At 36.3% G+C, this 25,000-nt stretch overlaps 1 protein-coding gene across 9 annotated transcripts in view; it reads left to right on the top strand.

Annotated features, from left to right (window-relative positions):
• dab1a (DAB adaptor protein 1a) overlaps positions 1-25,000 on the top strand; it is a 299,119-nt gene that overhangs the window by 163,412 nt on the left and 110,707 nt on the right. For all 9 annotated transcript variants that reach the window (NM_001443992.1, NM_001443991.1, NM_001443996.1 and 6 more), the window contains 2 exon segments: positions 8,365-8,504; positions 18,430-18,528. In NM_001443992.1, the coding sequence (NP_001430921.1) occupies positions 8,365-8,504; positions 18,430-18,528 (239 nt within the window).

Below are 25,000 nucleotides of genomic sequence, written 5' to 3'. Positions count from 1 at the left end.
TTTAATCTCTGTGTGCTTTTAGATTTGTTTTTCAATAGTTCAGGGTTATAAAAAACCCACTACATTACCCCTTTTATTATTCATTCACTTATTTATTTGATCATTTATTTTTTTAAGTATTTAACTAAATGTGTTTTTAAATGAATCTCATAAACATTGCTCACGGATTCAATGATTATAAGCTAAACTTTGATTTGAAATGTGTAGTTTGCCTGCAAGTTATATAGGCTTTGCTCTTTGTTGTTGCCTCTGCTAGAATGTTTTGCTCTTTTTGATAGCTAATTGACTTAATTGTGTTTGTGGTTCATTGGACAATTTCTGATTTGCTAGTTCATTAGCTCATTCTCTGTGGATCATTGGTTCATTTGCAGAGTAAAAGTCTTTTACTGTTAAGTGCCAGAGGGAGAAAAGGTGACTTCATTTAATCAGTGCATAGCTACTTTATTTATTTATTTATTTATTTATTTATTTATTTATTTATTTATTTATTTATTTATTTTCAGAATTACTTTTTTGTCATATTTGTCCTATCTCTGGGTTCAGTAATTTAACTTTAATGGCAAATAATTTGTCATTTTCATCACCTTTGACATGAAATTACTAAACATAAATATAAGAGGATGAAAAAATGCTCATTGTAAAATAATTTTTTATTTTATTTTATTTTTTGCATCTAAACTTTTCATTTATTTAATTTAATTTAATTTATTCATTCATTAATTTTCTAGTCGGCTTAGTCCCTTTATTAATCACACACTCATACACTACGGACAATTTAGCCTACCCGATTCACCTGTACCGCATGTCTTTGGACTGTGGGGGAAACCGGAGCACCCAGAGGAAACCCACGCGAACACAGGGAGAACATGCAAACTCCACACATAAACGCCAACTGAGCCAAGGATCAAACCAGCGACCTTCTTGCTGTGAGGCGACAGCACTACTTACTGCGCCACTGCTTCGCCCTAATTTAATTTAATTTAATTTTTAGTTTTTAGCTGTTTATTTAAAATATTATGTTGTCACTATTATGCATAAATCTTGTACATTTTTGTTCAAAATTGTATTTTATTCATAAATGATTTAACTATTGAAAAAACAAAAATTGTTTCATATCATGCGTCATTTGTCATGCTTTATGCATGTCAGTAAGTTGCATAAATATTGAAACAATAAAAAATCTATTTGTTACTAAATCGGTAGCTTTACTGGAATCTCAAACTGTTTCCAACAACCTTCAATTTTTATAAGATATGATATATGATATCAGCTTTTACATGACGTAACATAAAACAACTACATTTATATAAATAGTTTATTAATTTGGTTAACACTTTAAGTCATAATTCACACTTTTAACTTCTGGTGACCATTTTATTTATTTTTAAATTAAATTAAATTAGGGCAACACGGTGGCGCAGTTGGTAGCACGATCCCTCAAAGCAAGAAGATGCATGTTCTGCCTGTGTTGGTGTGGGTTTCATCCGGGCTTTCTCCACAAGTCGAAAGACATGCGCTATAGGTGAATTGGGTAAGCCAAATTGTCTATAGTGTATGTGTGTGTGTAAATGAGAGTGTATAAGTGTTTCCTAGTGATGGGTTGCAGCTGGAAGGGCATTCGCTGCATGAATCTTTATAATTTGATGGCTCATTCTGCTGTGGCGAACCCATATTAATAAAGGAACTAAGCTGAAAAGAAAATGAAAAAAATTAATTTAATTTAACTTAATTTAATTTAAAATATTTAATTTAATTTAATTTCAATTTTCATTTATTTTCAATAAAATAAATTTAATTTATTTTATTTTCCTGAAAATAATTGGCTTTGGTCATACAAGGTCCATCCAGCAGCTATGTTATGTTTATTTCTCAATTCTCTTGTATGTCCGGAAGAAATGTTTCTGAAATGAGTTTGGCTCCAATTTATGGAATTTCTATTTCTGGGTATTACGGTTGCAACTGTGACTAGCAGTTCAAGCTTCTGTGGCCTCCTTCAATTACACCTAATGTCAACAGCTCACAGTAGCTTTCTGCCAGAGCTCCCTCATTTTGAAGAGCCGTGGAAGTGGCTGAGAATCCAGACTTCTCTCCAGGAATCGGTGAGCTGTCCTCAGCCTGAATGAGGACTTTGGAGGCCTGCAGGGGTAAAGTGTTGCTGCATGGAGCTCATTTCAAGACATCTCTACTTGGACAGTATTGTTGGCAGCCTTCTGGCACAGATATAGCTCACCCACACACTCATACGGTCAGTTCTTTACCGCCAAAGTTCAGTCCCTGAGGTAGGCAGCAATAATAAGCAGCATTGCAGGTGCAGCAGTCTGAACTGGGGGAAATAAATGAGTGTTTATCCTTCCCATCCTTGCCGCAGAGGGATGGCTAAAAGTTATCTGCTTTCTAGAGCTCTCTGAAAACTGTCAGAGCTGGAGTTGGAGCACAGGTTAAAGTCCTAGTTCAACTAAAAATTATAATTCTGTCTTTATTCGCGCTCACGCTGTTTCAAACCAACAGACATCCATCTTAGAATGTAATTCTTTGGTTCCATTTGCGCTTTGGTTTCATTAATCTGAACTAAATTGGACAATGCTACAGGAGGCCGCCTAATAGTTGTTTCATTTCAACTAGTGTTATGCATGTTTTGGAATATTGTATAAAAATGCTTAATGGAAAAGCCAAGATGAGCATAAATGTTAAAAACGCAGACTGAAAAATATGTATGCGCACAATTGACCGGGATCAACTTTTTAATCCAATACAAACAAAGTGCACATAATCTATGTTGAAAAACAATTCCTGCATTCGTATAAACAAACAAACAAACAAACAAAAATAGACGGATGAACCAAGATGGAATATTTTAACAATACCAGTAAGCGAAAACGCTTTAGTTTTGGAGGCCGATAATACTATTTTTCTATTTTCACTGCAACGACAACAACTAACAACAAACACATATAGTGAACAATTCTAAATTAAATCTATTCATTTCTATGACCAACTTCAATTTATATGATGAAAATTTATTGCTTACATAAATTGACTTAACATTGACCAAAATGCAAATAGCAATTCAATAACCGATACCAATAACCAATATCATTAGCTTAACCGATACCAATAACCGATAACACTTTAGATTTGGAGGCTGGTAGCTAATATACTGGCCTATAAAAATAATAATACTATTTGATACTGTTAATACTATTTTTCTAATTGTTCTGCCTGATTGTAAAAACTAAAGACAAACACAAATAATGAACAAGTCTGAATTGAATTGATTATTTATTTCTATGGCCAACTTTTGTTTACATAAAGATTTGTTTACATTTGTTTACATATTCCTTTACAATAAAAAGCATAAATAAATTTACTGAACGCTAACCAAAATCCAAACAGCAATTCAATGACTGAAACCTATAACCAATATCAATAACTTAACTTATACCAATAACCGATAATACTTTGGATAACTTCTTAGATAACCGATAACTCTATGCCGATAGTCAATATATTGGCCTACTTAAATACAGTAATTTGAGTATTTGTAATTAGTTACTTTACACCACTGAGTATAGCTAATGATTAGAGAGTTGGACTTGTGATACAAAGGTTCCCTCAAATTACTAAGATTTTTACCAGAAAACATCCACCTAGAAATTCCCAATCATGGCCTCAAACAATACACCCCTGTGAGTGTCTGAGTACTCATCCGAAAAATGATGTATAAGGTAATTACATGAGAGGGTTGGATCCCAACTAGATTAAAAAAAAAAACGTGTGGTCATAAGAGAAGCATTTTAATGCATATTTATACCATATTAGTCATGTATTTTAGCTTACAAATAAAGTAGAAATGCATATTAATACAATTGATGGAAACTTATTCTGTGTAATCCAAAATAAATAAATTTTCACCTGTCCATATAATGAAAGTCAGTGTGGTCCAGAATGACTTTGGAGGCTGCTCATTGAACAGAGATGAGCGAATTCCTTCAATCATGTTCGCGGTGACCTTCAAGAGTTGTTAATTCATCAACTCTCATGAATCACCACGATCCCCTTCGTCAGCTGCCTAATGTATGTGTTATGCATGTGAAGGACGTAGACGTGCTATTCATTATGGCCCATCTCTTGCTTTAGCATAATGGCACATTGTGTCAGTGTTATTGATATATGTTGCACTAGAAGCCCTGAGCAATTTTCCTCAGCACTCCTATAGATTAATGATTGCGTAGATGCTTGATGACTAGCAGGATGGGTCATAACATATCACAGATTGTCCATGAATTCTGTAAGAAGGGTGCGGAGCATCTCATATTGTACGGATTTGATGCACCAAACATACAGCTTAGTAACCAAAGACCATTTAAGGTTTCACTTCAGCTTTGACGTATGAGGAGAGGATACAGTGACAGCTGTGAAAGGTCTTGCAAGAAACTTTGAATGTCTTTTGAATAATACGTTTTGCCCTTTCTTGAAGTAGTTTCTCCAAAGCTTTGCACCACTGATGCAGTCCTTTGTCAAGTTTCCTTTGTTTTTTATTCATCGTCAAGAGTTTTCTTGCTTTCTGATTTATACAGAATAATATATCCAACAAATAAAACATGTTCATCAAATATTCCCTTAAATAAATTGTAGTTATTTTCTCTCCATGCTTTAAGTAATTAACCTTACATTTTTACAGTAATAGTCATTCAGAAACACACATATCTCAAATTTTTGTCGCAAGCAATTGTGTAAGAGATCTTTGTAAAGGAATTCCACTGTTCAAACTTGTTTAGAACATCTTTGTGAATAGCATTCACATAGACAAGGGACACAGAAAAAGACTTATACTAATAAGTGTACTAAACAAAGTAACTCGCTCAATAATAAATTGCCTATTCCAGTGAGTGTGTTTGTATTCTATACCTGTCAACCCTCCAGTTTTTCCCGGGACTCTCCCGTATTTTACAGTTATATCCCGCTATCATCCCGTAAAGGTATTATCCTGTATTTCTCCAGTATTTCAGTCTTTCTCTGAAGGGTGGCAAAAAAAACATTAAAGAGCCCATATTATACATGAAATAGGGTCATATCTTGGTTGTAAGGGTCTCCAACAACAGTCTCATATGTATGCAAGGTCAAAAAACACTTTCATGGTCTTATAATCTGCATTTATTTTTACCTAATTATCCCAGCGACTCCCGTATGAATCGTCCAGTGATTCATTTGTTCCCAAACCCCTCCTTAGCGCGAAGCTAATCTGCGCTGATTGGACCAATGACAGTCTGTCGCGATTGGTCGACTGCCTTCAGTCAGAGAGTGAATTGGCCAACAGCTAATCAGCAATATAAAAGTAATCACAGTTCATACACGCTCGATAGTGTAGGCGTGGATTTTAGCTGCCAAACACACACAAAAACACACACACACCTCCGGACGACAACGCTCCCGCTTCCGCCCGCACCCGCCAGGTTTTAGCCTGAGAACCCGCTCCGTTTTCTGCCAGCCGCGCCCGATCTCGCTAGAGCGGGGGAGAACACAACCAAAAGTCACCCAGCTAAACAGTCCAGACAGCCAAGATGTCTGTATAAACACACACACAGCACAAAGCTCGCTCTCGCTCCTCTCTCTCTCTCTCTCTCTCTCTCTCTCTCTCTCTCATACGCGCGCGTGCACTAACACACACAAGCAGACTCTCTCTTTCTCATTCGCATAGCAATGTCCGTGATATTGCTAGACAGCCCGCTCCCGTCCCAAATTAAACCCGTTACCGACCGCTCCCGCGATTTATTCGGAAATTTATTCCCGCGCCGCAGAAATCTGGCGCGGGGACAGCCGCGGGAATGCACAACTCTACCTCGGAGCTCCGTCAACAAAGCAGCACGCGTCGCGTTTTTAACGTGACTTTGCACGCGATAAGAGAATATAGCCAGTTAACCTGATACAGTACACTCGGTTACAAGTAACAAATCACAACTAAATACATTTGCAAGCTAGAGTCAACGAGGCAACAACTTTAACCGCATGTACTTACACTTCAGAAAGGTAGGAAGAAACCCATCCTGACGTCAATCAGTAAGTTAATCTTTACTGATCCTTCCTTTAACAAACTCAGATGAAGTATTCTTTGTAGCATGTAGCTTCCAGAAGTTTCCAGTAGCTTCCAACTGCTTGGCTATAATGCTGATGTTTCATCTTTGGGTAGAGACTCAATATATCCATCTGCAGTGTGACTTCAATCGACCGGCATGTTTGTGTGTGTGTGTGTTTGTTTGTGTGTGTGTCTGTGTGTGTGTCTGGGTTTCTGCGTCAGAGGGCGGGGCCTCAGGTTTGAAATCTCCCGGGTTTGCGCGTGCACGTGAAAAACTTTGTTTCGTTCGTACGTCATGGCGAAACACCTAATGAGTCGGTATCAAGGCGACTCGTTTGAAGCACTATGAGTCGACTCTTTTATAGATGAATCAACCGTTTTAAACACTGTATTCTTACAGATTTAAGCCTTAGCTGGATACTTCACTTCACTTAGAGCTGTGTTACACACTACATGGAGGGGAATTTTCAAAAACCCATAATATGGGCTCTTTAAAGACCCGAGCCTCCCTATTCTCAACCCATACCACCGAACCACCCTTGTTCTTTTTAATGTGAATCTGTTCTGTGCTTTTGCTTTGTTTAGGCATAAAAACACAGAAATAAATGTAAAAACTGCGCAATACCCTTCCTTTTTCATTAAAAGTGCCGTCTCCCCTCCATATTCAATCCTCAAAACAGTCATATAGCGGTGCGTGACTGTCAGCTGACGTGCTCCATAGTGATAAATAGACGCTGTTTCCTAAACGGATTCTGTACATGTGATTTGATGGAAAGCAAAAGTCATGGGAATCCCCTATTATGGTGGCCATGCAGTATTTCTTATTTTCACATCCCAGTGTTGACAGGTATTGTATTCTAATGCTAATATTTCATCTATGCTAGTGTAATATTGTATTTCATATGCGGGTTAAACAATTAGCAGCCTCCATCTAAAAGAAGTGTAACTGGTATTGCTTTACCTACTGTAAATGGGATTTAAACCAGTGTCAACATCAACAGGAGTTGGGAGTCCTACTCTCACTGCTCCATGTAGAAATTGAACCGGAATCAATCAGATGACGAGAGGCCACACAATACGGATTCTAAATACATTGCTAATCATTTTGTGTGTGTGTGCCTTTTGAAGGAACACTCCATTTTTTTATTAGGCTCATTGTACAAGTTCCCTGTAGTTAAAGCTGATCTTCGAGCCTGGCGGGAGCACTTTAATCTTAGCTTAGCATAATATTAGACCATTAGCATCTCATTTAAAAGATATCAAATCTTAGCAATGATTACGCAGCACCTGAAAACAGTCCCCATCTAGGTTTTAAGTCATATGCTATTGATACCATGACAATAAGTCAATCTAAGAGTGATAGAAAGAGTTACAAAAGAGGCAGATATGGAGGTTGGTTGGTTGACTGAATGATGGTGTTGTCCCAATCGTTTTAACATTTTCCTCTTTCACCCTTCCTCTTGTATATGCTATCAATTAAGCCTCAGTAATTGTATGTGTGTCCTGGTAAGTGCGTGTTTGCCTTTGTCCTCTGATCAAACCGCCGACTCGGACCTAATTGGGTCTGTTTGTCTTTGCTTCACTGAGCACGAGCTAGTTAATTGGTCTACATCCTTGGAAGATCATCGATTGGCAGCTCCAGTTATCCAGTTATAGGCCTTGCGATGAACGTGTGGGTGGAACCACTTGATCTTTCAAAGCCTCGATTGGCTGATAGACATCTACTTTGATGTGTGAGCTGAAAAAATGTAGATGTTTGGCTTTCATCCCTCCTATCACCTCACACCAGACCTGGACACAGCACTTTTACTTTGAAACCAACCTTTCTCCATCATGCCCAGGGCCTGACATACCTTCAATTATGGCTGCACACATGCAGTAGGCTTGACCTTCATTCTGAGCTGTAAATATGGCGCCCGACGTACGGTTAGAGAGGGCTTTCAGAGCTCTGGGTTGATTTTAAACCTCCTGGCTTTTTAACAGCCCCTCAGGCTCACGCTGACAAATTCCAGCTGGAACTCCACAACTAGACTGAGATTAAAGATCTGACCGCTCAAACAGAACACTGTGTTAGAAATATGAGGATCTGGGCTGGGCTAAATACAAGTTATTAGAATATCGCTCGGTTTTTGTCTGCTGCAAGGGCTGGATTGTGCTGATCTGTGGGAACAGTAATGGCGTTTTGAGATGATAGTAGATGGAGGGAGGAGGAGATGTGATGCAGATATGCAAAATTCATCAAATGACTTAATGCTTCATCTGTCTCCCTCTCTTTTTTTTTCTTTCTCCAGGGCAGGACCGCAGTGAAGCAGCTCTGATAAAGCGTTTTAAGGGAGATGGCGTTCGTTACAAGGCTAAGCTCATCGGGATAGATGAGGTCACTGCAGCTAGAGGAGACAAACTCTGTCAGGACTCAATGATGAAACTCAAGGTGTGTATTGATTTCACTGACTTCTTTTTAAAATAGTGTGTGGCTGTTTATTTTGTCACTTCACAGGTTTTTTTTTTCTTTTCTTTGATTGGATGTCTGTACGACTGTGAAAATGGCAGTTGTAAATGCCTTCTAAATCAAATTTGAGATGTATTTAAATCTAATTAATCAAAGCACTTCAAGAGGTGGTCTAAGACACATTTCAAATGTAACTGGACAGATCTATTTGCATTTGGTTGTTGAAACCATATATGTACATTTTTCTTCTTCCAAAATGTAAAATAGAAACATGACTTGTTATAGGCTATATGACATGGGACCCAGTCAGGTGCAATAAGGAACAAGACGTGTATGGCACCATCTGTTGCTATGTTCCGGCCAGCGCAACTGTTATTTTCACGTTTTGTGCCACATTGTTTAAATAGCAAATGCATTTGCGCCGCTTTGTGGACTCATGGGTGTGCTGGTCTAAAAAGAAGGTGTGTTAGAGTGCATTGTTGGCATGTTGCTATTTTTAGGAAATGAAATAGACCGTGCCATTGACTAACTAAAAGCTGGTCTAAAGTTCGACGCAGACCGTGTTAGTTATGTGTCTATGCAGGTTCAAACGCTTACACATTGCTTAATACACACATGATATACAGCAATACACAAATATCTTTACATTTGAAAAAAAATGTAAGGATTAAAATGTTACAAAAATTATTATTTTCTACATAATTATAAAAACCACTACCTCCATGTCTTCATGTCGAGGAAACTAAAGAGGCCAAATGGAGGAGGTTAGTTATTTATCCTCGCACTGCAGGTCTCACTAGCACTTTCCTCACTAGTGAAGCATTCAGTTTTTCCACTTACAAAGTCCACCATGTAATAATAATAATAATAATAATAATAATAATAGCAAATGTGCCTTGGTGCAATGCAGCTGATTTCTAAATTGAATGTGAGATGAAACTCTGATTAGTTTAATGTATGTTATACTCAAAACACACCCATAACTCATTAAGAGAATAGGCACAACTTTGTTATACCATGCACCAGTGTGCAGACCATTCCATCACACCCTTAATGCTTTTGTGCCATGGACTTTTGACTTTATGCTTAGATCATTAAAATAGAGCTCATAGTCATATATAACAGCGCTAATGCAAAATGCAATGCCACTTATTACAGTTTAGTATGTTTGTTTTGTTAATTTATTTATTTTTATTATTATTATTTTTGATTGATTTATATTTTTGACCAGTCATTAAATTATCAAATTTGATTGTTAAATTAACATACAATCCCAGTTTAAGAACAAAGTCACTTCATGCACCTTAAGAAGCCTATTTCTGTTAATAGTGCATAAAAATTATTTAAATAAAAAGACTGCTTCGTTCGATTAGAAAGGTAAAAAATAAGCCCTCAACAGCTTTGAATGAGGTTTTACTGGAACATTAGTGAACCACAAAGCCTGTAGCCTACATAAATCTATTGAATAAGATATATAGCTTACATTTCTGTAACACAACTTATGATAAATAACAATAATAGTAATTAATAAAAAGTAAATATAATATGATAAATACAGTTTAGTTCCCCAGCTATATCACATTACAATATGTTAAAAACACATACATTGATAAATTGACTGTTGTTGTTTATTATAAAGTAATATAACTCTAAAAATAAATATCGAAACACAGTTTTAATGTTTATTATAAAAAAAGATGTATAATTTGCATATAATGTGGGATTTAAAGATCAAAATCATATCTGTTTGTTATTTTTTTTTGTGACCACATGTAGACGGAACCATTTCCACATCATCCGATCTAAACACATGCAGTGACCAGGTGCAAACCGCCCCTATGATACAGTCTCTTTGGCAACCCTCATTTATATACCTACATAAAGGTGAACAAACCACATCCATCAGATTGTGTAATGAGCCATATGAACACCAGGGGGTCACACTACCGTGTGAATATGTGTTGCTCTCTTTGTGTATGCATATCAACCTCTGAAACACATAAATAGACATTGATACATGTTGTCTCGATGTCTGGAAAATCAGCGTTAAGCTCGCTATAAATTGTACTCTTTTCAGCAGAGATCAGATTGGTGTTTGAAAGAGGGAGGCAATTCCATCATCTGATTTGCATGTTGGTGTGATTGGAAAGTCCAGACTGCTATTGATCAGAGCTGTTTACCTCTCACTCATCCAGACACATAATCTATACTCATATTCCCACAGTCCTCCACTCCTTAGCAAACAAATGAGTCCCACGGTGTCATTTTTAATCTCTTATTCCCCTCTCTCACCTTTTATGTCCCTACGAAGAGTTTAAACAACAGTTTGACTCGAGTCTTTTCGCATAATCCCCATCCCCCGTTGATAAAGGCATAACAATCATCATGTGATGGTTTTTGCTATGGACTTCCTCCCTTAACTGCACTGGATTGCAAAAAGAAATTACGATCTTCTATTTCTCTCTCTTTTTTGCTCCTGTATGCACACATTTCTATATCCGATTCAAAAATGTCAAGAGTTGTGCTCTTTTCACCACAATCTGCCAGCTACTGGCATTAGAATAGTTAATTTATCATTCCGCCAGCACATATGGATATGCATAATGGTGTGCTAACGTACATCATAAGACTGACGGATGCACTCAGAAAGAAGATCAAGAAATGGGCACATCTGATTGGCGAGGACTAGCACTGGAAGGCTGGAGGGCTCCAGCTGCTTTGGAGAAACGCCCACGTTTACACCCACACACCCAAACGCACACCTTGGAACCAATTTAGACTTTTATTCAAAAGCCAGTTTCGACATTTGGTTTGTCGTAATTGCACATTTCTGATTTGCAAATCTGGTGCGATGAGTGGGTTCTAAAAATTGAATTAAAAAAAAATTAAAAGTGCAAAAGCGTCTGCAGTGTGATGTCTTCTCGTGGCAGTGACAGAGTCTGGCAGAGGCGACACGCAACCATCTGGGGTGACACTTTTTCCTCTTCGTGCAGCTCTCAGCTTCTCTATCACTCATTTGTTACTGAATGATGTCGCTTTTTCTTTTTTTTTGTTCCTCTTGTTGACAGTTGATCGTGTCCAGTGTGAATTGTGTGTGGGTGAACAGTACAAACTAGGCATTCCATTAAATTAATTATAAAAAAAACATGAATTGCTAGCTCATTTATACAAACAGAATATGGACTCATTAATGTCCCATGAAACAAAAGTATATTTTTAGATATCAGTATTGTTCGTTTTAAGGATATATAAGATAGTGTGCTTCAAAACGGTGACAACATGAGCACTTATAAGATATAAACATATAAAGCTTGTAGTTTGTCTTTTCCGCCTCACGGTTTTATTCACGTCATATCATACTTCAGTTTCTCATCGAATTTTTTCCGATCAAATTCAATTGAATTCAATTCATCTTTATTTTTAGCACTTTTACAATGTAGATTGTGTCAAAGCAGCTTAAGATGATAGTAGATTGAGACTGTGTAAGTCTGGTTTTCAGAGTTTAAGGTGCATTAGGTGATCTTCCACAATGCTGACAGCTTAGAATAATTCTCTGAATCACAGTCCCTCCCCTGCCGTCTAAAGCCACACCTCCTCAAACCCTCTCTCATGTGTTAAAAGCGACTAGTGCTTGTCCGGGGGTGTGCAAGCCAAACTGACATGCTATTTCAAAGCCAATATTTAGAGTTGCATAGTAAACAATATAGGGAGAGACTAGGCGGAATAGCGGTATTTACTTGTGTTTTGTTGTTAAACTAATTAAAATCTACATTATCGATGCTGTGAAAGGTCCCTTATGAAACTGAAAATAGTCTTATCAATCTTTCAACAGAAGATTTTAGTGGCTGAACAACACCTCGTGAAGATATAACTAATTTGCAACAACAAAATCTAACATTACATCAGCTTTGCATGAAGCTAAAACAGTTTTAAAACAAAACATTACCTGTCTAAGAGAAATCCTTCAGACATTGTGTCATCCATTTTTCCAGCATGCAAGGATAACTCCAATATTGATTTAGGTTTTTGAAAAGTTTTGATTAAGCAGGTTTTTATCGATTGCGCGCGCGTGCTCTCTCTCAAGAAGGCGCGGCGATTGGCGGAGCTGCGTACAAAAGGCTGCGCAGTTGTTCAAATCTGCATTTGCTGACAGACGGTTTAGCCTACTTATCGGAATTATGAGAGATGACGGCCTGACTCTATTTAATTGAATGCACATGTTTGAGTTTTATGCCTTACCCAAAACATAAAAATACATATAAATACATTTAGATCATTTACTTTAATCATTACTGTGATTAGACTGTGAAGAGACTTTCAACCAGCACAACAAAAAATGCTTCTGAAGACAATCACCTACTGCACCTTTAAATCAGTTTATTTCAGTTCAGTTTGGTTTAATATCCACTGCTGAATGTCCAAACACTAAAAAAAAAATACATCGATGTGCAGCTCCACTAGTCCCGAACAATGCAAGCCAGTGGCGACAGCAGGCAGGAACAAATTTCACCAATTGACGAAAGTGAAGGAAAAAACACCTTGAGGCACAACCATTTCTTCTCTGGCCAAACTTCTTGTGCAGAGCTGCAGTCTAGGCGGCGGAGACTGGAGAACGCTGGACGTCCATCATGGAGAAGCTGCAGGTGGGGAGAGGTCACCTGCTGGTGTACACGCTGGCCTTTCAGGATCAATGCAGAGAATCGTCTGTCACTAGGGTCTTAAAGGAATCAGGATCATGCCCTCCACTCCTTCATGACCACCACAGCAGCAGCTCAAGATACGGCCTGGTCCATGATTATGGAAACCTCGGGAATGATAAAAACAGACTAACATAAGCGCAGAAGCCGTTCAAATTGCAATGTCTTTTGGGAAGTGTTCGGCTCAGGTTGTCTTAAATAATGCAGACTAACAATGCTTTAGAGGATTTGCATTTCAAAAGCATTTGTTTTTTCTCCTGTGTATGCTAATGCAAAGAGATGTGTCTTTAATCTAGTTTTAAACTGACAGAGTGCATCTGCTTTCCTGTGCTAGAGAGGCTGTTTCAGAGTTTAGGTCTCTTTGCTATCTTTAACCTACCCAACCTACTCAAGATGCTTTTCATTTAATGTGCTTAGAGCACTAATAATACAAAAAACAATCGGCTGTAGGGGAGGATCTACATTATGTCCCGTTCTGTCTTTATGTTTCAGTAGAGATTACCTTAAACATCAATTAAAAAAGGTCACATTTCGAAACACTTAACGGGACCTTAAAATAAAAATGACTTATCATTAAATTCCTGAACTAAACATACACTCTTAACACACTTTTTTTTAAACAACCCATATATATATATATATATATATATATATATATATATATATATATATATATATATATATATATATATATATATATATATATATATTTTTTTTTTTTTTTTTTTTTTTTTTTTTTTTGGGACAATGTAATAGTTTTATGTTTAATCCACTTACATTTGTTAAAAGAATTGGCATTACTTTATTTTGATAGTGTATTTGAGTATTAGTACTGCCTGCTTAATATCTGTGGTTACTGCTCCTTCAACAGACAATTAACTGACTATTGCAAGTACGCAACTTACACTAACCCTAACCCCAACCAAACAGTCTTCTTATAATAAAATGAGAATTAGTTGGCATGTAGATGCAATTTAACTTAAATTTAACAAATGGACCAACAAAATAAAGTGTAACCAAACAATTTAGTTAGCTTAGTCAATTATGTTGGGACAACATAAAGAAGTTGTGTGGAACCCTACATTTTTTTTACAGTGTGGAAGCATATAAGTAGCAATATTAATTTTGAAATGTTTTAATGTAAATAGAAATGGTTAAATGATTTGTTCATTAATCAGCCATAACCATAAAGTATTTTCAAAACCACTTTAACTCATTTGTTGAGATCTATAAAATAGTAAGTGTGAGTGTCAATGCATTAAATGTACATTTAGCCTGCCAGTGTGCTACGTTTTTGCTATATATTTATCTCCAAATGAAATTTTAGAAAAACACATTGAATTTGTTACATACATCCCATGATGTAATCATGAAAATGTAAACTTACTTCCCTTAACCCAGAGTCTAAAAGCAATTAGGACAAATAGCATTTAAAGTAGCATTTGCTACCATTTCTGCTTGCTTCTGCTTGTACACATAAATTAAAATTGGGTTTTACATTATCAGTTCAATAGCTTGATATACATTGTCAGTTTAATACATTTTAATGCATTGAAGTAAATATGTGATTTACATTTTAAAACTGTGGCTGGAACCTGCAAATGTATTGCAAAAATAATTTTCATTTTGCACTAAACTTTGCATAGACAGTTGAAGTCAAAGTTATTAGCCCCCCTTTGAATTTTTTTTTCTCTTTTTTAAATATTTCCCAAATTATGTTTAACAGAGCAAGGACATTTTCACAGTATGTCTGATAATATTTTATTTTCTGTAGAAAGTCTTATTTGTTTTATTTTGGCTAGAAAATAAGCAGTTTTTAATGTTTTAAATACCATTTTAAGGACAAAACTATTAGCCCCTTTAGGCAAATTTTATTTAGATCGTCTACTGAACAAACCATCATTATACAATAACTTGCCTAATTAACCTAGTTAAGCCTTTAAATGTCATGTATAGAAGTGTCTTGAAAAATATCTAGTCAAATATTATTTACTGTCATCATGGCAAAGATAAAAAAAAAATCAGTTATTAGAGATGAGTTATTAATGCTATTATGTTTAGAAATGTGTTGAAAAAAATCTTCACTCCAATTTACAGAAACTGATGAAAAAATAAAGGGGGGGGGGATTGAATAATTCAGGTTTAAAAAATGTCAATTTAAATACATAAATGCATTTTTTTTTTTTTACATATTGCATATTACATTTCATAATGTATTATGCTACTAATATGCTTCCATGTACCAGAACTAAACACAAAACAAAAAGGTTGAAAAACCTTGGAGTTATTTTTGAATCACACATTAAATTGAAATCTAATATACAGTACAGAACAGAAATGTTCAAAGCTTTTTTTTGTATCACTGTGGGCTTTTTAGTATGTGCCCCCTTGTAGAAGCACACCATCCACTGGCCCAATTGATTCCATTCTCATTCTAACTGGTGGTTCGATCCAACAATCGAAAGAGAGAGGGATTCCTAGGGGGGTAAAAAGACTGTGAAGGCTGTTGGCTTTCAAGGGTTAACTGTAAAAGCGGACAGTCAGCATTTCAGTTTGTGGCTGATAGCTTATTCAATAGCTTTCAGTGTTCACAAGAAAATGGTTTCTCTCTTGTTTTCTCCTTATCCTTTCTTCCACACGGACAAATAGACTCCATTTACACTGTCAAACAATTTAGATGATTTTTTCCCACTCTGATATGTCCTGTATTGAACAAATGTGAAGAACAAAAGCTCAAATTATACCTTTTGTGATGTACTGGAGAGCCACATGCTTGAAAACTGTATATGATAACTTGTCACAATCATATCTCATTCTCCAAGTTATTGGCTAGAGTAAGCAATACAAATTAAGTAATATTATATATTTAAGTAGCTCCTCGCACCTGCATGTTATTGCTGTTTTCTTTTGTTTTTGTCAAGTAGTCAAAAACTTCAAGAACAGACATTTGTTTGCTGATCAGGGATTTTGCTAAATTGAATCTTTAAGACCAGTTTAATTTAGTAGTAGCAGGGGCGGACTGGGACTAAAAATCAGCACTGGCACTGTAGCCACACCAGCCTAAATTACCACACTGACTCAGCCCCACCCACGGACACGCACATTAACAACTTATATTGGTGTACAGATGGTGAAATAATATAAGCAGTACCATATGTAATAGATATTTAAACTTTTAATGTATGTGACTGGAACAAAAACAACCCGTTTATAACAAATATACATACAGTCATTTCATTCATTCATTTTTTTTTCGGCTTAGTCCCTTTATTAATTTGGGATCGCCACAGCGGAATGAACCGCCAACTATCCCAGCATATGTTTTACGTAGCGGATGCCCTCCAAGCTGCAACCCTTCTCTGGGAAACCTCTATATACACACATTCTCATACATGCACTACGGACAATTAGGCCAACCCAATTCACCTATAGCACATGTGTTTGGACTTGGGGGGAAACCAGGAGGAAACCCACGCGAACATGCAAACTCCACACTGAAACACCAACTGACCCAGCCGAGGCTTGAACCATCAACCTTCTTGCTGTGAGGCGACAGTGCTACCCACTGTGCTGCCCCCTTTCGGGACTCTTTCAGTTAATTTTATGCATTTGGCAGCGTCTGATTTTAGAGCAATGTTATGCCTTCTCTAAGCTTTTTGGCACGCTTTTCCTTTTTTACAGTCCATCTCTGACAATTAGCTTGTTGTTTGTTCGACATTCCTGCCAGATTTTGATTACATCCGTGTAACCTCTAATTGGGTCGGCCCATCTTGAAACCAGCCGGCCATTGTCGATTGGGCCAACGCTTAACATTTATTATTATTACTATTATCATCATCCTAATATTCGCATCTTGCAAGAGATAAAAGCTGCCTGCATGTAAAAACAATACATATACATTTTTTAAAAAATAATTTTAAAAAAGCATACCGGCCCAAATTTTAAAAATGGTCCAGCCCTTCTGGCATGTGCCAAAATTGCCAGATGGCCAGTCCACCCCTGAGTAGTAGATTGCTATTTATTTGTCACATTCATTCTGTACTTTATTTCTCTCTTTGTTCTCAAAATATTGGTTTAAATCAGGGGTGTCAAACTCATTTTAGCTCGGGGGAGAGAGGAAAATATATTCCCAAGCGGGCCGGACCAGTAAAATCATGGTATATACAACTTAAATACAACAACTTCAGATTGTTTTCTTTGTTTTAATATGATCAACATAAAACATAAAGCTGGAGCAGGAGGACAACACGATTTCACAGAAATTTTTGATTTAGTATGGGTGCACATATGAGCGCAAATGCATTTGCTATTTCAACAGCATTCTACAAAACGTCAAAACGACTCTTATGCCAAGCTGAAACTTGCAAACAACATTGCGTGGCGCCTTGCGCCGCATTGCGCCGGGTGTATGATGGGGCCCAAAATGTGAATGGACATCACATTAAAGTCCCTAGCGATTAAAAAAAAGACTCAATTAAAAGATGCTCAAATTATAAGTTTTCTATCTTAAACTTTAGCAAAAAAGGCTTCAGCTTGTGAAAAAGAAAATAAAAAAATTAAGCCCAGCGAACAGATTAAATACAGCAATCGGGAAAAGATCGCTCTTTTATTATCAGCTGTAAGTCAGCGCCTGCTCTTTTTTTCCTGCTCATTACACCTTTTGCCTTGTGCCATGCGAATACAGACATCGGATACAAGTCACTTTTAAATGATGATGATGTAAGCGGGTCAACAAAAAATCAGATACAGTCAAAAAATCAGCATAGACTATCAAGATCTGCAGTGCCTGGATAGAGTTGGCTGCAGATGATGCTTTAAGGTATTGTAAAGTGAATAAATCAATCTGTGCAGAAAACTGAGCATTATTTATAAGCCTCAGCAAACAGTCCTTGATGCATTCACAATTCGATATTTTATGAGGTGGTTTTTATATGTCCGCTCTTTTATCTGCAGAAAAGTGTAGTTATGGTATCTGTCAGTAGAGATTAAAAACACGAATGTCTCCTTTTACTCTAAACCGGTCCATATCAAAACATCTAGGCCAGAGTTTTTTAAAAACACTTACAAAAAATGAATCAGTTTCTTTGCATAACAGCTAATGTTCCCCAAGGATTGCAGCAAGTAGCGAAAGTTGCCATTCCTAGCTCTGTTCCTGTTTTATCTTCATTTCTTCTCTTCTCATGTTTCTGTTTTCATCTTCTTGTCTGCAGGGAATCGCAGCCTCTGCGCGGTCTAAAGGAGAACACAAACAGAAAGTTTTTCTGACTGTGTCCTTTGGGGGGATCAAGATCTTCGATGAGAAGTCGGGGGTGAGTCGAGGGAGTGGAAATTTGTGTCCTGTCACTATCCCATGATCTTTTGAAGCAAGTGTCTGAGCCACAAATACCAATCCTCTGTTGCTTAACCTGCTTTCCGATTGTTTCATCTATAAAAAAAAAAGACTTTCTGTGTTTTTCGTTACTTGGTAGCTAATACCTAGTTGACATTTGCTTTCTTTTCCTCTCATCAATGTATTGAAGAATGAAAAGAATGTTCTATAAAGCAAGCTCTTCTACATCATTGAAAGCCTAAGTACAATGGGTGATGCTAATTGCAACAACAAACACAGGGTGAACTGCGAAGCAAACGATTCTAAAGAAATGACTCAGACTTTCAAAAAAATTCATTAACTTGTGATTTCACTATTTGACTAAGGGGTCATTTTCACGGCAACCTTTTCAGCCAAAAACTAGAATAGTTTTTTATGTGTTCTGCCTCTTTGTCTACACAACAATGGCATTTTTTGGGATTAAAAATGCAGAAATCTAAAAACAGGAAGTTTCTGAAAATCCGAAAAAATACATGAAAACAAGAGTCTAGGTAGGTGTAGTGTTTAGTAAGGTGTAGTGTCTTGAAGGGTGTAGATTAAAGACAACCGCGAACAAACACAGAACAGTAGTGGAGTAGCCTACAGCATACCTGTCATACCTGAAGCGGACCAAAAGTCTGGGTGTTGGGTGTCCGTTTTAACAGGCATATACACATAATAAATAATAATAACATCTCAAGACGTCGATCTTTAGATGTTGTTTGTTTTGTTTTGTTTTTTCAAACACAACCTATTGTGTCCTAAATAAGCATAAAAAGTTAGGAAAGCAATCGAATGCTTTCATTACAACGTTAGATATTTGCATGTTTTAAGTGACAGCTGTTATTTAATGTATATCAAACGAAAAATCCAAATGAATGTGATTCATTTGTTGTTCTTTAATAAGAATATGTAAGTTATACAGTGAAGAAAAGGTTAATGAGATTCGATAACTTGATTCGATTTCTTAATAATAGCTATTAATTTTAATTATCTGTTTGTTAATATATTTGTAAATATTAATAAATATTATTAATAAAACATATTACTGATCATTTAACTGTTTATTAACAATCCAGAAGAACATATTTATTTATTTTTATTATTATTATTATTATGGTGGCCATATCTCTTATTTTTACATTCTAATGTTGACAGGTATGGCCTGTACAGTATGGAGTAGCCTAGTATGTGGTAATGTTGTTTCTCCAGTGTTTTCTAAGGGGCCAATTTCACTGAACTCCCATTTCCGTTCTGAGAACTGCACTGCCTTTTATTGTTGACAAGGAAAACAGAAGTGTGCTGCGTTTTTAATGTCACTTGGCAACCGCTGGATCAGCTGTGTATTGTGTTGATGTTGTTATAATTGTAATATTTAATAATATTGTGATATTCATGATATGTAAAGTACCTCAAAACAGCGACCACTAGTCTCTCCTTCATCTTTAAGAGTATTCGTAGTTGTATTGACAACACAAACACTGCTGTCACCTCAATGAAAACCCAGTCTCTGCTTTCATTTAATTGGACAATGAAAAAAGTGAAGCGAGTTGACTTTTTTAACTGCTGGTAGGCAGAGCGCATTGGAAAAAAAAATTAGGTGCAGCAGCTGGTTGAAATGCACATAAGCAGCACACAAAATGCTCTCAATCATTAGAAAACCATTCAAAAAAGGCACTTCTCATTGCAAATGTGGATTTACTTTACATAACAACCAATAGTGTAGACACACTAGCTATGTTTCCATCCAAAAATGCAAATTAACTTTATGCGCAAAACAAGATTATTGCTTTACATTATTGGTTACATTGGTGCCGTGACCCGGATGGTAGAGAGGTTTAGAGGGGTGAGTGTAATGGAGGCCAGCTAGTAAGTGCAATGCAGGTAAACCTCACTCCTCTGACCTCTAAAGGTGCTCTAGAGACATACGCTAGAGGCCATGGTCTTTAGCCTCCTTGGTAGAGCAACCGACTTCCATGTGGAAGGTCTCTGGTTTGATTCCATCTCGGAGCGTGTGGGTGTGGTGTAGGACCGGCGATGCTACAAATAGGTGGATGAATGGAAACGTAGCTAATGTTACGCTTTATACTAGTGTATTCCAGCCTGATCTTATGAGCAAACGTAACTATTTTACGTATTGTCAGTTTATAAAGGCTTATTTACAAATTCGTACAAAAAGTTCAGTCGTATCAAAACATACGATTTAAAAAAGGAAACGTGGCACCCAACCTCACCCCTAAAGCCAACCATCATTGGGGATAAGCAAATCGTACTAAATTGTACAATGAGATTATACAAATTCATACGAATTTGCCACTAAATCACAAAGTTCCAAATTGACCTGAAATCTTATTGTATATTCTTATTATATAATTCATAAGCTCATGGTAAGTTCTACATACACACCAGTGCAGAGTGTCATCACTTCCCTACTTCCCTAGACACTGTTTACTAACAAGGTGACAATGCCAAATACTGGCCTGGCCTACAGTAATAGTGTTTTTGGCTATTTCCATGGATGTGTAAATGTAAAACTATATTTGGCTACCATTTTTAGCTACATCATTCTACATCGTCCTGTTTACCCAAAAAAATTACTTTAATCAAAATTTACATTTATAAGGATAGCTATAAATAAGTTTCAATACCAATGGACAAGAATGTTTGGTTTAGTAAAAGCTGCAGTTATGCTGTCTACCGCTTTAAGTGCTTGTGCTCAGTATTGATTCTGATTGTCTCTCAGTCAATCGGCATTGTTAATCAGCCAAAAATGAGCACTGCTAATGCATATGAATTTTTATCTAATTTTTATCTAATTAATTGCACTATTTGGCAGTTAATTAATCTAATTAGTCACATAATAATTAGACTGTGGATACTGATGACACTTTGAAGTAAACAAAAAAAACAAAATGGCAGATCAGTGCAAGGAACTATCTATATTTAAATCTATACTATTTATATTTATATCTATTTAGAACATTATTGTATTACAGACAACATTATACAGGCTCAGCAAAGTACAAATTCACTGTGGCAATGGTATTGATACCAATAGACCAATCACATTTGTCTGAGCCATCTGACCAATCAGAGCAGAGTTGGCTATTAGAAAATAAAGTCTATTAGGATTTTAAATAAATAATTGGAGATTTTTTTAAAAGAAATCAGATGATTTCAAATCTATTTTCGTCCATGAATATATTGAAAGAGACCAGCAAAACAAAATGAGAATCCTTAAAACCTAATATTTCCTAGTACCAATTATTTCACTGACAAAACAAAGTAGAATACACTGTTTTGCTTATAGACATCTATTTTATAGTTTAGCGCTAATAGCTTTTCAACAAATCCTCCTCTTCAAGACCTCAAAAGTTTGGGTCGATGAGAAAAGATTTCTACGTGTTAGCATGCTCTCGCTCTTAGCAGGTTTGACTCCGCTGTACGTCGGGCGGGGGTGATGCAATCCTTTGGGAGTGGTAAGCCTGTGTTAATGATGCGTTTTAAAGAGAGGAGCACTCTCTGGGGAAATCAGAGAAGCCTAATTGAACAGACTTCTTGGAAGAGAACGACCGTAGCTTTACAAACCCATCTGCAGCGTTCTATACTCCTTCTTGATGGAGAGTAAATGGCAATAACTGCTAGTGAATCACACCTGTGCTAGTTATAAATGGAGGGAATAATGCATATTTATGAAGTACCAGACCGAATCATGTAGACATAAGTGCTGTTCCACTGGAGCAGAGTTTGAAAGAGGAGTTCACTTTGCGATAGATGTTGATGCACATCTTTCTTTTTTATGGTGTGCGGTGCCATTACGCTTTTTAGTTTTGAGGGCAGTTGATTGATTGATTGATTGATTGATTGATTGATTGATTGATTGATTGATTGATTGATTGATTGATTGATTGATTGATTGATTGATTGATTGATTGATTGATTGATTGATTGATTGATTGATTGATTCACATTAAGCATATTTGGTTTGGAACTAATTTATTTTTTCAGATTTGTGTATTTGTTTTTAGTTTTTTTTTTTTAGCCCACCAAGCAAATCTCTACATTGTGTTTTTGTTATTGTCTTCATTTGTCTTACGTTGATTTACAATGTTGTAATATACAACATCTAAGGTATAAATCAGCATGTGTTATTGTGCTGTTTTAGTTTAGTTTAGTTTAGTTTAGTTTAGTTTAGTTTAGTTTAGTTTAGTTTAGTTTAGTTTAGTTTAGTTAAAAAAAAACGGCTACAATAGCAATAGTTACATATGGTTAATAAATCTGTGGACATTGAATGCTAAGAATGAAACGTGAAAGTTTAAGTTATTAAGGTAAAGTTGGTTTTATATTCACACATTCATTCAGTGATACTTGTGACAATTCCTATATTGTTTACCATGGCACTTTGAATATTCGGTTTGAAATAACCTGCAAGTGTGACTTGACAACAACATTAACACTGTTTATTTGACTGTGAACAATGTTGTACTTTGATAGTCATCGGCTTCTAATATGATTTCGCTATTTAGAGTTTGCAAATAAAACTTTTATGAAATTATATTATTAAGGAGAAAGTCCGAATGTGCGAATATAAAACCAACTTTACCTCTATGTGTAAGCTCATATACCCTGCTGTAAAGGTGTAGTTTGCTGTCAGAATGCAGTTGTTTTGCTTGTTGATGATTAATCACCCAGACCTTGTACAGTTCCGTCTTCTTTCCTTGTCTTTGGCTAGGCAGAACCTCGGTTTTTAGCACTACATAGTGTTGAATCTAGTAATCATGGAACATTATTTCTTGCACATGACCACACAGAATAACATTGTTGGCATCCAAAGACTGGTAGGCCTTTAACTTTTCTCTTGTAAAGTCACAGGGAGCATCAATAGGATTTTTATATTTTGGGTTGGATGCTTCAACCTACTCAACATTTAAAAAGGGTTACTTTTTACTCATACTTTGAGTAATATTTACAACAGATACTTTTGCTTTACTTGCTCTACATTTTTAGGCAAGTAATGGTACATTTACTTGAGTACTCTTACTTTTTTTCAGTACTCTTTCCACCATTGATTACGACATATTAAAAAAAAAACATACACAGACATCAAACTAACTTACCTTTAAACTCTTAAAAGGATACTTTACCCAAAAACGAAAATTCTCCCATCATTTACTCACCTTTGATTTGTGCTTTGAATTAATATTGTTGTTCTGTTGAACACAAAATAGGACATATTAAATGATGTTGAAAGGGGTAACCATTGATTTTCAGAGTATTTGTTTTTACAACTGGCGGTTCATTCTGCTGTGGCGACCCCGGATTAATAAAGGGACTAAGCCGACAAGAAAATGAATGAATGAATGTTTTTTCAACTATACATGTCAATGGTTAACAGTTTCCATTATGTTTCAATATTTATATTTTGCGCTCAGCAGAAAAAAAACAAAAAAAAAACAGACTCATTTTAAAAACGTAGTCCCGCGGACATTTCTGGAGGCCGCAATTTTTGTAGCCGGAGGTACAAATGGCTGCATTTCTTTTTATAAGCGAATGCTATGGGGCGGTGTATTGCAGTTCCTTATCGCATTCAACATACGTTGAATATACTTTAAGAATTGTTGCTCACAGGGCAACTGCAGTAACATTTTATAAATTAATCCAATGTTGTCATATTACAGCAAATAAGAGACAGTGAAATACAACTGAAGTTGAAGCAAAACAGGTAATCTAATCAGCAGGAAATCTAGAAGCAAATAAGCATTGATTGTGTTTTATAGCTCGTGTGTCTGATGAATTATTGGTCAGGGTTTAGTGTTGTACTGATGAGAGCTGGTGATGAATGAGAGGTTACTATGTTAGCGCAGTGTGCTCTGTTGCCGTGGCGCCAGGAGGTGACCTACATGACAAGGTTTTAATCTGTCATTGACGCCTCTGATCTATTAGCACCATGACCTTTTGCTCTGGTTTGTGTGTGTGTATGGGACCGAGTGTGTATGTGGTTAAGTGTCGCACTGCAATTGCATCACCACAGCATTCATCAAGTCGTGCCGCTGTTTATCATGTTGATTTAGCTCTGATAGCTGATGCTTTATCAAATGTCCAGTCGACAATTTTGCTGTATTGGCCATGCTGCTTATTGTTAATGCAGCCTCATCAGATTTTAGCAATTGATATATTAACAAGAACATTTTTATTAAATAAAAAATAAACACAAATATCAAGGCATGTCAAAACTCCATCCCCAAAACCCTCTGAATTAGTTTTTGTTGGATTGTTATTGCAGTGATTACGTTGTTTTTGGCTGTTATATGAAAAGCTTCAAAAATGAGTGTTTCCACATTTGAGCAGTAAGGGAAGTGTAGCATTCTAATTTGGTGTTTGGAAATAGGAAAACAAGTAGCTCCCTGTTAGATGTTATTGAGTAATAGAAGGTT

This window comes from Danio rerio, chromosome 20 (assembly GCF_052040795.2).
Source record: "Danio rerio strain M-AB ecotype USA chromosome 20, GRCz13ab, whole genome shotgun sequence".
Taxonomy (NCBI): domain Eukaryota; kingdom Metazoa; phylum Chordata; class Actinopteri; order Cypriniformes; family Danionidae; genus Danio; species Danio rerio.
This window is presented reverse-complemented; position numbering and strand designations above follow the sequence as displayed.